The sequence below is a fragment of the Corylus avellana genome, chromosome ca3 (assembly GCF_901000735.1).
Source record: "Corylus avellana chromosome ca3, CavTom2PMs-1.0".
Lineage (NCBI taxonomy): Eukaryota > Viridiplantae > Streptophyta > Magnoliopsida > Fagales > Betulaceae > Corylus > Corylus avellana.
Genome location: NC_081543.1, coordinates 24,353,347 through 24,367,819, shown reverse-complemented (window position 1 = coordinate 24,367,819; position 14,473 = coordinate 24,353,347). Strand labels below are relative to the sequence as shown.

General features: G+C 34.4%; 2 protein-coding genes across 3 annotated transcripts in view; one reads left to right on the top strand and one right to left on the bottom strand.

Moving 5' to 3' along the window:
- The first annotated feature begins 312 nt into the window (after nucleotides 1-312).
- On the top strand, nucleotides 313-7,535 carry LOC132173650 (disease resistance protein RPV1-like). 2 transcript variants are annotated; one of them, XR_009439332.1, is made up of 7 exons: nucleotides 313-497; nucleotides 771-1,278; nucleotides 2,927-4,025; nucleotides 4,434-4,709; nucleotides 5,217-6,125; nucleotides 6,228-6,820; nucleotides 7,183-7,535. XR_009439332.1 is itself a non-coding variant. In XM_059585207.1 (6 exons), exons 1-6 carry the CDS (start codon nucleotides 374-376, stop codon nucleotides 6,753-6,755), a joined length of 3,444 nt encoding a protein of 1,147 aa, XP_059441190.1. In that variant the 5' UTR covers nucleotides 313-373; the 3' UTR covers nucleotides 6,756-7,535. The 2 variants fall into 2 exon arrangements, 1 of the variants encoding a protein (XP_059441190.1); XM_059585207.1 differs by having other exon boundaries at nucleotides 6,228-7,535.
- LOC132174305 (cyclin-B1-2-like) overlaps nucleotides 6,941-14,473 on the bottom strand; it is a 7,934-nt gene continuing 401 nt past the window's right edge. The window contains exon 2 of the mRNA XM_059585982.1: nucleotides 6,941-7,022. Within this exon, the coding sequence (XP_059441965.1) occupies nucleotides 6,941-7,022 (82 nt within the window). The remainder of the gene's footprint in view (nucleotides 7,023-14,473) is intronic.

The following is a 14,473-nucleotide window of genomic DNA, read 5'->3' as shown; positions in this document are numbered from 1 at the left end:
TTTAAAATAAATAATTAATTAATTAATTTTTTAGTTTAAATTTGGTATAGAATCCTGTACAATTGTATTTATGTTTGAGTTTTGAGATTGAAATATTTTGAACCTTAGATTCATCTGAGAACTGAGATTAGAGAAAATGAGTTCCACTGAAGAGATCCTAATCCACGCGGAGTCAGTCTTTTGTTAATTGCAATTTGCAACCGTTTTTTCTGAATTATTTTAAAATTGGTGGTCAACCCTGTTTTCAACTTTAGTTTTCTCTGTGATTTCTTGCTTAATAATCTTCTATTGATGGACAGAAAGTGGAAAAAAGCTGTGAAAGCAAGAAAATTCTCTCTATCTCTCTCTCCGCACATTTCTCACTCTAACACCCATGGATCGCCGCGAGAGCCAAACCGCCATTGCGAGACCAAGCTTGAAGCGGAAGCTGGAGCCAGAATCCCAAGACCGAAACCAGGCTCGCAAGATTCTCGTCGTCGAAGATCCAAACAAAGACGGTACTCTGTTTTACTGCAGATTTGTTCTCAAATATTTTCTAATACGTTTATTATTATTATTTTTTGGATTGAGATTTTTTTAATGTTTTTTTCCGATTGTGAGCCATAATATACTGGAGTCTTCTTCATCTTCAAATTCTCTGGATTCAGGAAGAAAGAGAAACAGAGAGACCCATTTGAGAGACAGATGGAAAATTTTCATTTTCACTTTCTCATTTTTCAGCTTTTGGCCCGTTAGCTCACAGGATTTGTCTCTCTTTTTTTTTTTCTCAGTACAATCAAACTCGACCTCCACAAGTACCTCCTCCTTTTCCAGACCCCATTGGAATTACGACGTCTTCCTGAGTTTCAGAGGTGAAGACACCCGCAAGAACTTTACGGATCACCTCTACTCCGCCTTGTTGCGAGTCGGAATTCATACCTTCCGAGACGATGAGGAGCTTCGAAGAGGAAAGACCATCTCTACCGAACTACTCAATGCGATTCGTGGATCGAGGATTTCCATTGTGGTTTTCTCCAAAGGCTATGCTTCTTCCCGGTGGTGCCTTGATGAACTTGTGGAGATCGTGCAGTGTAGAAATACCATAGGCCACACTCTTCTTCCCATATTTTATCACGTGGACCCCTCCGATGTCCGAAAACAGGCAGGAACTTTTGCCGAAGCATTTGCTGGGCATGAAGAGCGGTTTCAGACCGATATTGGGAGAGTGCAGAGGTGGAGAGTAGCTCTTACTGAAGCTGCAAATTGTTCCGGCTGGAATCTTGAGAGTCTTGAAAATGGGTATTATGCTATGGTCCCTTTTGCTTTTTCATGCTTATTTTTTTAATATGTTTTTGTCCTGTTCTTTTCTTTTAAATTTATGTGAAAAGTGAATAAAAAAAAAAAAAAATTAGTATCGTTTTCTGTTTCGTGCCCACTCTACTAGTATAGAGATATCTTGATTCTAGAATTATGAAGTATAGGATGGCCTTCTAAGTACAACAAATAGCAACAACATGGCAACAAGAAATCCCAGCAAAATTCACAACTTTCAACAACCCCATAATCCCTTCACCAATATACAATGTAGATTTTTGGAGGCTGAAAAACAACTAAAAAGCTATGTGGGTTTTATGATAAGATAGTGAATTTGAAGCTAAGGGTTGGCTTTAACACGGGGTTGGAAACCAGAGTTGGTTTTATTCAGCAACTGTCAGAGAGAGAGGTAGAGAGCAATATAGCCTATTTAGGATTGTTGTTCTGTAGCTTGCTCTACCAAATTTTGGTTGCCAATAATTTCGTTAACTTGGAAAATTATGAAAGGGAAAGCATAGGACGGTGACGGCCCTGGCCGGGGGTAAGAGAGGACAGGGTTATACAGAAAGTAATTGAGTAGGGAGAGGAAACATGTTAGTTTGGACAGCTATGAAGTTTAAAAAGAAATTGGCTTTGGTTCAGTTTATGTGCCATTGCTTCGGACCTATCTAAGTACCATTTTTTTTTGTTGGCTTGCTAGCGAGGGATATGCAATTAGATGTGTAAAATTGATTAAAAATCTATGTTGTATATTGGTGAATCAAGGGAATTTGGGTTGTTGAAAGGTGTGGGTTTTGCTGGGCTTCTCTTGTTGCTATTTGTTGTACTTTCAATGGGTTCTGTGAGTGGAATTGGAGTTAACTGGAAACCTTTTTATTTATTTATTATTATTTTTTTTTATAAGTAATTTCATTTCATTAATAAAGCGCAGGGGGCGTAACCTAGTGCACAGGTAATATACAAAGATGAACCCTAAATAGGAAGACGAAAGTAAACTAGAAACCTGGGAAACAAACCCTCTACCGGCCGTAATAGTGGTGGAAATGCTAAAGGACTATGGTTTTAGAGGGTTAAGCTTTCACGTGGTGTTTTGTTTTGTTTTTGTATTGATGATGTGGCACCTACTAATGTGGCGTTGATATTGGCATCTTGACGTGGACACTAACATGTCAAATGAGATACACATGGCATATGGCAAACCGTTAACTTTAACACTTAAGTGACATACATACCTATTTAAAATTTGAACAAAACCTAAGAACTTAATTGTTAAAATTGGAAAGATCAAAATAAGACGAAAACCTAGGGACTAAATATGATTTTTTTTCCTTTCAATAAATTGTTGCACACATGAGAGGATGATACTTTAACCATACTTTGCATGAAATAGTTAATGGCTATGTTCACGAAAAGGAAAAAAAGAATGTCTCATGGAGAAGATTGTTGCCCTGACATATTAAAAAGAAAAAATTCGTAGTAAATTTGATAGCACTTAATTGCTTGCCATGACATATTAGTCTCAAATGATTGAGATGACAACATCCTTTTGATGCTAATGACTCATAATTTCTTTCTTCTTTTTCTTTCTTTGTGCTTATTTTAGTGTTTTATTTTCCTTTGATATAATGATCAGGTATGAATCAAGCTTCATTGAGAAGATTGTTGAACATGTTTCCTATGAATTGGAACCCATTGGCTTGAATGTTGCCAGACACCCAACAGGAATAAATTATCGTGTTAATCGGGTTAAAGATTTGTTAAATCTTGGAATAAGTGACATTCGCATTGTAGGCCTTTACGGGATGGGTGGAATAGGGAAAACAACCATAGCAAAAGCTGTCTATAATCAAATATGTTATGGATTTGAAGGAAGTAGTTGTCTTTTAAACATTAAAGAAATTTCAGAACAGCCTAATGGTTTAGTTCGGTTACAAGAACAACTTCTTTATGATATATTAAAAATGAGAAATTTGAAGATTGACAATGTTGATCGAGGCATCAATTTGATTAAGAAAAGAATTCATGGAAAAAGAGTTCTTGTTGTTCTTGATGACGTGGATGACATGGAACAATTACACGCATTAGTTGGAAACTCAGAATGGTTTGGTCCGGGAAGTAGAGTCATTGCAACAACTAGAGATGAACATATACTAACTAAACTTGGAGTACATGGAAAATATAAGGTTGAAGAATTGGGAGAGGAGGAGTCTCTTCAACTTTTCAATTTGAATGCCTTCAACATGAGCCATCCAAAAGAAGATTACTTGGAGCTTTCAATTGGTGCAGTGAAATATTGCGGAGGACTTCCATTAGCTCTTGAAGTTTTGGGTTCTTTTTTATTAGGAAGAAACGTTGATGAATGGAAAAGCGAATTGGAAAAACTACAAAAAATTCCTCACCACCAAATTCAAGAAATACTTCGAATAAGTTTGAAATCACTAGATGATAGTATAAAGGACATATTTCTTGATATTGCATGTTTCTTTGTTGGTATGGATAAAGAATATGTCATCAAAATACTTGATGGATGTGGTTCTTTTCCAGTTATTGGTATTAATATTCTCGCTCAGAGATCCCTTGTGGCAATTGATTGCAAGAATAAGTTGAGAATGCATGATCTTATTCGAGATATGAGAAGGGAGATTATTCGTGAAAAGTCACCTAATTTGCCAGGAAAGCGTAGTAGGTTGTGGCTTCGCGAGGATGTCTTAAATGTATTACTCAAACATACGGTAAGAGGCTTGTTCATTTTTTATATATAAACAAATTCATATACACAAACACATGATACATGTCTTATATAGGTATATATGAGCATTCTGCCTTTTTGCCAATTGTGCATCATAGTTGAATAATATATCAATATAACTCGTAATCGAATAAATTGAAATCCAAATCTTCTCTAAATCAAGCCAATAACTGATGCTTAATAATATTTAAAAGGTATGCATCATGTTTTAAGCAATTATAATAATGTTTGAATCAATTTAGTGTTTTTTTTTTTTTTAATATTATTATTATTTTTTTATAAATAAAATAAAATAATGATGAGGATATATAGGCCTACTCTAGTTCAAAGTTGTTCTAGCTGTACACAAGATGAGGCTATGCATTGCTAATCCAACTGTCTATTTTGCTAGGGATCGGAAACTGTGGAGGCTCTCATCTTAAGTCTCTCTGTACTTGAATATGTAAATTTGAAAACAGAAGCATTTACAAATATGAAGAATTTGAGATTGCTCCAAATCAATGCTGTACATCTCACAGGATCCTATGAGCATCTCTCTAAAGAGTTAAGATGGCTTTGTTGGCATAACTGTCCTTTGGAATTTCTACCACAAAATTTTCATCTAGAGAACCTTGTTATTCTTGACATGCAACATAGTAATGTCAAACAAGTTTGGGAGAAGAAGAAGGTATAACAAATCTTACAATTTTTTTTTTTAGGGGGAAACTTTACTTACGTCCCCGGAAGTTTAAGTAGTTTCGCAATCCTACCCTTGAAGTGTAAAAATTTGCAATGTTGGTATCCCATGTTTCATCCTCTTTTAACTTCATCCATTTTTTTGTTAAAAATGCCCAAAATGCCCCATATATATATATATATATATAAGAAGTGAAATTCAAAAATACCTTGTATTGACCCACGACCAATCGTAGGTCACTAGAATTTTCACTTTATTTGTTTTTTTTTCTTCAAATAAGGGGCATTTTAGGCATTTAACAAAAAAATGGGTGAAATTAAAAGGGGTAGAAACATGAGATACTGACATTGAAATTTTTTAAATTTCAAGGTTATGATTGCAAAACTGCTTATACTTTGAGGGTGTATGTGAAGTCCCCCCCTCCCTTACTCTCTCTCTCTCTTAATGCTAAAATTAACAAGAACTTTTCCTTTCTTTTTGTTTTTATTTTTTTCATAGATACTCAACAAGTTGAAGGTCCTTAATCTCAGCAATTCAAAATATCTCACCAAATCACCAGACTTCTCTCAAGTGCCACAATTGGAGATATTAATATTTGAAGGTTGCATAAGCTTGGTTCAGGTTCATGAGTCTATTGGAAATTTGAAAAGACTTGTTTTGCTAAATTTAGAAGGATGTAAGAACCTCAGGAATCTTCCAAAAAGCATTTCGAATTTAAAATCCCTTGAAACTCTTAACTTGTCTGGTTGTTTAAAACTTGACAAGTTACCAGAGGAATTAGGAAATATGATGGCTTTAACGCAACTGCTTGCAGACGGAACTGCTATTAAGCAACTACCATCCTCCTTTGTTTTTTTGAAGAATCTTAAAACTCTATTATTATCTGGATGTAAAGAACAGTCCTCAAAATCTTGGTTTTCACTTCTCTCATCATGGATGTCACCACAAAGCTTGAACCCAATAAGTTTGCTGCCAGCGTCCATTTCTGGATTACGTTCTTTGACAACACTAGATCTCCCTGATCGCAATTTGTCTGAAGATGGAATTCCTGCTGATCTTGGGAGTTTATCTTCACTACGGAATTTGGATTTATCAAGAAACAATTTTCATAACCTACCTGATTGCATCAGTAACCTTCCTAAATTGTACTTTTTGTGGTTGGGTGAGTGTACAACTCTTCAATCAATTTCAGGACTCCCTCCAAGTGTAGGTGTCTTGGATGCAAGTGGCTGCACATCAGTGGAAAGACTCTCAATTTTGCCGAACCATAAAAGTTCACAATTTTTTAACCTTCGTAATTGCCATAAATTGATTGAGATTCAAGGCTTGGAGAATTTGGAATTTACTTCAATCATTCACACGGAGGGGTGTAACAAGCTAGCATATGATTTTAGGAGTCATCTCCAGGTTCCTTTCTCTCTCTCTCTCTCGCTCTCTCTTTCTCTCTCTCCCTCTCCCCCTCCCCCCCCTTCTCTCATTTTATGATGTGAGCATTTTTTTTTTGAATAGTGTTCATCATCCATGCGTGATGATCAGTATCGTGTCATTTGCCTCCCCGGTAGTGAGGTTCCAAATTGGTTCAGCCATCAGAGAATTGGGTCTTCGATATCCTTCCATGTACCTTCAATTTCAAATGGTCAAATCCTCCGGTTGCTTGTTTGTGCTGTTTATTCAGCCAACTCAGAATACAATAAGATGGGTGGTCTTGATCCTCATGTGATAATCAATAACAAAACTAGAGGCTACGACCACACTCTTTGGCCAACACTCTTTCCCGGTCCTGTCACTTGTGAAGATCATGTCTTTCTATACCAGACGCCACTCATAAGCAATGAAATTGAGATGGAAAGTGGAGATGAAATTGAATTGTCTATCAAACTTCGGAAAGCGGCTAAAGTGAAGAAGTGTGGAATTCATCTACTAGTTGATGAGCCAAATGTAATGGAAGAATATGGAAGCATGGTTCACTATTTCGATTCTGATACTGCTAAAGATGATGCAGGCCATGGAGAGAAGGTCTCTGAAGAAAAGGACTAATGATTGAAGTGATCCATCAGTACCGAAGGCACGATCCTCCCTAATATGGCAATGGTGATGGAAAAGTATGAGAAATCCTTGGTGCTTTCTTTAGTCTGCCTTCATCTCTCTCCTGTTCCATATCAATTACTTTGTAAAAAGAACAGAAAAACCATTGTTGTTTCTGTAACTAGAAATGATAGAGACTAGAAATCTTCCCTCATTCCCCATATTACGAGGTATTCAATTAGTAGCATGTAATTTGGATAAAGAGGTGAGAGTGAGAACCTGGAAAGAGAAGAATGGGCAAAGCAGCAGATTAAGAACAATCATTAAATCATATATATATATATATATATATATCTGTTAATTTGCTTCAAATTGTTTCTGCATGTTGGTTTGTCATTGCCACATGTTACAAGGTGTCCTTTTTATTGAATGGTTATAGGTGAAGGAAGTTTTGGTATTTATCTTGGTGGTTGTCCAAGAATTACAAAGAAGGTAGAGGTCTACTTTGACAACTTGTGGAAACTTGCACATCTCAATTTTTCAGCTTACACCAAAACAGTGTCGGAACAACAATGGCAGACTGACAGAAAAGTTCCTTGCTGGTCACATTTTGTTGATTCTAAAAAGAGTTGCAGGTATGTCAGAAGCTTATTCTGAGAAACAAGTTCAGTTGAATCCAAGGTTTAAAAAGTTATGTTCATGTAAAAATCCTTTACATTCCTGTAGCGTCTGGATAGTTTGGCATCAAATTGGTGCAACTCAAATGGTATTACAACTCATGCTTCTTGAATATTAATTGCCTTCCAAATTCCTTCTCCTTTTTCTTTTTGCTTTTGCTTTTGTGTGTTTATTTTGATATTCAATCACTATTATGTATTTCTTTTCTTGTCAGGAACTTTTTAATCAGGGAAGGGGGAATAGTGTATTTGTAAGATGAATCTAATACAGACTTTTCCTTTGAAATTAAGCTGGTACTTTTATGCAAAACTTGCTTGAAAATCAGTTTTGCTTGGCCATAATTCAAGAAATTTTTTTTTTTAAACTGCTTATTTTGCTTGAAAACTACTATGAATTATAACAAGGGCCTTGTTTGTTAAACAACAAGGCCTTTCCCGATACACTGTTCACATTTAAAAAATTAAAAAATAAAATAATGATTGGAATAGAAAAGTAAAAAAGTGGTATTGAAAAGTAGAAAATTTTGTTTTGTAGTGATTTTTTTATTTAAATAATAGTAAAAAGTGAATGATGTGATATAAAAAGTGTGAATGTTTGGATGTTGATTTTTTTAAAAAAATGAGATGAATAGTGTGGTGGTAACCTTGAACTTTGGCAGTCTTTTGTTTTTGTTCCCAAAAACAAATGGTATATTGCAATTTGCAAAGGCTACCATTTGAAAACATAGGAAATAAGATGAGGCAAAACTAGTTTGGAGGAAGCCTGATCTTTGTATGAGTGGATGCTTGGCTGCATCCTTTGTGATCCTCCTTAGATTTTATAGATCAGATGAAATTCACTAGTAATTTTTTTGGGAGCCTTTTATACATACCCAGTGTACTTAAGATCTTGGCTGTTTATGTTCATCTCTTTCCAGATCGCTTTGAGTTTTTACTAAAAAAATTTTGAATCAGCCATGGATCAAGGATTGGAGTTGGCAGATTGTTGATTTGTTGTATTTATTGCTTATTGTTGTGGATTTTGAGGAAAGTTTTCAGCTCTTCCTTAGCCCCTGAGCAACTGTGCTGGACTACAGAGAGCAACAGCATAGAGTAGTTGCCTATATATGCCATTGCTCAAATGACTACAGAAATGATGTTGAAGCAATAATGAATCTACTTTGATTCTATTTGGTCAAATAATAGCACCCCATTTAATTATTAAGCATACACTAGGAGGAACCTTTAAATTTTGCATTGGCAATTAACAATCCCGTCACATATCAAAAGGAGACACTAACTATTAAGGGAGTTCGTTCAATGGCTTTGAGGCAATTTTTATGTAGTTAAGTAAACACCAGGGCATTAGTTTGACTTTAGCAATGAAAATCATCATGACTGATTAATGTAAACTATTTTGGGTTTTATTGATGTCATAATATGGTTGAGTTAGGTTATGGTTCAATCCGACTTAAGAAAGCGCCTGCAATTTCCACCGTTTACATTCTTCATGTCATTAGTTTTCAGTGAATAGGCTATAGTCACGTCCTAATATAATAGCCATTTTAAAAAAATAAATAAATAAATAAAATAAAAAATTCCAAAATTTTGTACTCTCAAGGTTACATGAAAAGGTTCAATTCCTAATATCATCTTACTAACACAAGTACCGTTGAAAACCATTAGCATAAAAATATAAAATAGAATAAGAAAAATAACAAAAAGTAAGGCAGCTCGGTACATCTCATTAGTTTGGCACAAACCGAAATTGAGCAAATTGACTCTCCATATTTGCCTTGCATTTTGTTAGTTTTTTTATCTTTCATTTTTTCAACTCTAGCAATTTTGTATTACAAAAGAACACAAAAGGCTATACACTGTAGCAATAAGCTGGAGCTACTGATGCTAGCATCAAATACAAACAATTACAAACACATTCCAGCACCTAATAAAGAGTGTTCAAGGTCCAAGTATAGTTGTGGCTATATTTCAGCACATAATTCCAGCACAAATATAAACATAGTGCATCAGTTTACCTAGGATTCATGTTTTTGAATCATATGTTTGTTATCACAATGAATCCTAGGAGTGAATAAGGTCAATGTACTTGGTTCTTAATTTCATTTGTTTGGCTCGTCGAGGTCCAATGTAGGGTATTATTTTAAAGTAAAAAAATTATTTTGAAAAAATACATATGGATTTTAAAACAAAGTCTATTAATATATTTCTCCATAATGTTTTTGTGCTTTCATTAAAAATAAAAAATAAAAAAAATTAAAAATACAATCAGAGGGGTAGGATTGATCTTAAAATGAGAATGTGATGTGATAATAATGTGCAAAGACATTATGATTTATATTCAATGTTTTTATGCCTAAGTGAAATTATCATAAGTCACGCTCCATTTTATTTAACGGCCGTTGGGCATTCATGATAAAACATTTTGTGAAGACTTTCTAAAGGGCATGGTATCATTTAAATTCTTTTTTAGTCTTTCATAAGGGTTTACACAGTTGCTATCTTTCCATCTGTTGGACATTTATTTGTCCTATAGGTTAGCATGTATTAGATCGAGTTGGAGCTTAGAGTCTTTCCTTAGGCTTGGGAAGCATAGCAAGAACCGTAGGTAGATTTATTATATTTCAATATTTATGAATTGTAGTAATGTATTTGGTGATAGTTAGTTGTTGTCATCTTTTAAGGATTTGGGGTTTTATTTATTTAAGAGATGTTTTTGAATTATTAATTGTAGCTTAAATCCTCTTCAAAATATATATATACTGTAGCTTAAATCTCCATCATTCCATTCTTGAAATAAGTCTTCAAAAAAATTGATAGCATTAAATAAGGAAATCAAATAATATATTAATATTAAAGTCATTCTTAAATAAAATCCTCACCATTGTGGAGTAGAAATAATAGTTAGTTAGCAATAAATTATGATCCTAAGTCCCAACAGCCAACTAGCCCCATTTCTCTAAATTATGTCTTTTCTTAATGCATGTATCGCTTATTTGATTGACAATTATTATTATTATTATTATTTTTTTGCATGTCCGCACAAAGGGGGTGAAATGGAGAAAGAAGATTCGAACCAGTAACCTTTAATTCATCAGGCGTGATCCTCGATTAGCCAATATGAACTACCCCTTAGAAACTTTATTGACAAAGATTAAATGGATTAGCCATACTATCAATTGAAAGAAGATGTTAGAAAAACTTAATAAGTAATTTTGCATCACAAAAAACGAGAAGAATAATTTTTTTAAAAAAATTCAATATTATTTAATTGACATATAAATTTTTTTAAAAATGTTCCACTTAAACTTCTCATCTTAGACCCCAAAAGTCTGGTCACCGCAAGAAAAGACATGTAAACTTCTGCCTTCTCTTCGGAGAGAAGAAAATGGAAAACTTTCCATGAACCTTGTGAAGTTGTGAGGGTCAAGAGGGATTTTTATTTTCAAATAAGATAGTTGTATGCAAAGAGACAGCTTAATCTACCTTTGATTTCCAAATCCAATCTGTTATGTAATTATTTTTTATTTTTTGCCATATATGCTGGTATATATATAATTAGTTCCTTAAACCAGTTATACTAGTACATGCTTATTTTTTAGTCACAAATCCAATAACAAAGGAAGCTTTGGATTGCTTGGAAGAGTACCCCAGCATAATTCGTTGGTCATCAATGATCTTACGACTTGTAGATGATCTTGGAACATCTAAGGTATGCAAACCAAAGGGTTTCATCAAGAATGCTTTTGAATAGTTAACATCAACATTGCCTAACATCCTCGTATTAATATATACAGTGGCGGAGCCAGCCAATTCATGTTGTAGGTGTTGCTAAATAGACTAATTTTTTAATTTTTTTTTTTAAATTTTTAATTTTTAATTAGAGATTCAAAATGATGTTCTTCATCTTCAAACCATTGGAGATTTAAGATGACGCTCATTGGAATTTGAAGTTTCTGGCATTAAAATTCAACGGTGTATTACTTTCCAAAATGTCGGCTTCTTTCATTTTGAAGAATGAATCAATAGTTTTAAACTTTGACATGATGGATGAACCTAAATTTTTTAAGTTAAATCAAAACCTTGTAAGAGGCATCAAAGTTGCAGAACAAATTCAACTATTTATAATGGGTGCCACTAACATGTATTATTCTCTTAATTTGATCAAAGCCTAAAGAGGCTAAACAATATTATAACACAACAACAACATTATAACACTTCATGAATAAAAATAGTAACCAAATTCTTACACTCTAAAACACAAAAATCCATACTTCACAATTCATGACCACCCATGAAATGAAAAAAAAAAATGCCAATAAAGAAGGGGACCAGAAATATTAGGATACCTTAGTGTCATTGGTAAAAATCCAGGCCCCCAATCAGTTCCTGACCACCTATTTTCTGCCCGAAAAAGACATGACATACATTCAAATTATAAACAATTATTGGGTGCTCTTTTTTCATCGAGGGAAAAAAAATCAGGTTAAATGCATAAAATTAATCATAAATCAATTTTAATGGAACAAAGGATACAAAACTCACCTGATATCAGATCTCCAGCCCTTGGCTTGAAGTTGGAGTAGTCGAGTTGGAGCGTCTGTGAGAGCACTGAGAGAGAGAGAGAGAGAGAGAGAGAGAGAGTTTGAGAGGGACTGAGGGAGAGAGAGTGTAACATCCCCAGCCCGTTAAGGCTGAGTTTGCCACTTTTCTTCTTTTACAACAAAAGTTCTTGCAAAGATCTATAAGGTCTATCAGAGTACTTGATTTTAAAGGATACGAAAAATGTATAAAACATTATTCAAGAGATTTTTATTACAAGCGAAATTAGAAAACATTAAACTTTAGTTGCGGAATATCATATCATTACAATAACTTATATGAAAAGACTTTGAAAATTAATAATTATTCCCACCCCATTCCGGCCTCCTATTCCAGCATCCTTTCTACCTGAAAACAAGAAATAAAACTGAATGAGCCCAAAGGGGGCCCAGCAAGTAACATCCACGACCATAAATAGTTTTACTCCTTATTCTCAGTTTTGAAAATCATTTTCGCAAATAAATATAATTCTAGCCATAATAATATCTGTATGTACGGTTGCATCTCCCGTAACATATACATACTATTACATCTAGTAATAGATCATCGTTGTAAATCATCTTTATAAATCGTCATCATAATGCATCATTATAAATAATCTTTATAAATCATCTCTGTAAATCATCATAGCATATCATCGTTGAAAATATAGTATCATTTTCTCATAATAAGGCCCATGTACACTATTACCCCTGTGTACGAGGGTTGCGGGTCCTTGTGACCATGGCACTGAACTGTGGCCACAGCCATGCCCGACCGTCAATTAACTCTTTCTTGGTGCACTCCACGGTCTAGTTGATGGAATACCACCTTCTGGCATAGCCTCCTTCAGTGGTTTCGCCTCCATCCGAGTATCGGTACCGAACTCTCATCTTATCTTATCTTGGAGCCAAAAATACTCTCCTCCATACATGTGCCCTTATTTCATAAACATTTATCTCATCTCTTGTACTTTTCTTTTTACTTCTTTTGATGCATCTTAGGGCAACATGTAGGAGGGTTTATCATCTTTTTTCTTTCTTATAATCATCATCATTTCTCAACTTTCTTTTCTCAAATTGAAAAACTTTTCAAATATAAACTTGTTGTACTTAGAAAGCGTTTAAATAAATAGAAACTTTCTAGATAATTCTTTAGAAATCCTTCATGCATGCAACATAACTTCATAATACGTAAATAAAATAATCATTTACAATTTACTAAAGAATGAATAAATAGCATGACATGAAGTAACTTTAGAAGGGGTAGTGAATTTACTTACCTCTAGACTGAAGCTAAAAGTGGTATGAAGGAATCTAGTTGCTCCAATATGACTAACACCACTAGTATATCTTTTGAAACTAATTTCTAAAGTCCGCTATCTCTTGTGTTCTTTCTTTCTTGTAGCGCTTGGTCTCGCCCTTTCTCTCTCTGTTCTGAGTAAACACTCTTAGAAAGAAGAAATACCGAGTAAAAAGCGGAAGAAGGAAGAATATATGCAAGAGATGGGAGAGGAGATGAGTGGTGAAAATTCTGAAGGAGAAGAGCTCTATTTATAGGAGAAAATCAAACACTATTCTACCATCAATTTACAATTATACCCTCATTTTACTATTTCACCAACCCTATACTATTTCACCAACCCTATACTATTCTACCTTCAATTTACAATTATACCCTCATTCTATCTTCAATTTACTAACTTAGACTAAATGTAATGTGTCTTTTAAATGTTTATAGACACTTGGCACTAATTTATATGGATTGGAGAATATTTCCTCCAAACTAGTTTGAATGAAATTTCTGTCCTTTAATTAAAATTTTTTACTAATAATATTTAGTTAAAATGTGTTAATAATAATGAATATATATTGGTTAATTGAATGGATAAATATGGGAGTTTCATACATTAATGAGGAGTTAGTATCTTGACAAAATTATAACTCCTATATTAATTAGTAAGGTAAATGTATGAATGTAATTAAGATACTAACTCCTCATTAATTTTTGATTGTGTTATTGAGGGATTCGGATCCTCTTCAAGCCAAAATGGACAAGAGAATATTAATTCATGGCTAGGATTTCTTCTCATGAATTTTAGGCCCACAAATGGGACACGTGTCCCACTAATTAAAAATAATAATAAATATTATTTGAAATTAAAAAAAAATAGCCACCCCATCTTGGCCATAGGGGGTGACTCGGCCACCCTCAAGGGCCATGGGGGTAGTTCGGCCACCCCCAAGGGCCATGGGGTGGCTACGGCCCCCCCAGACCGGCCAATCTGGAGAGGTCGAAGCCACCCCTAGGGCAAAAATGGGGTGGCCGGCCAACCACCCCCTATGGCCAAGTGGCCACCCCATTTTTTTTTTTTTTAATTCTAAATAATATTTTATTATTATTTTTAATTAGTGGGACATGTGGCCATTTGTGGCCCTAAGATTTCTTAGAAGAAATCATAACTATGAACTGGAT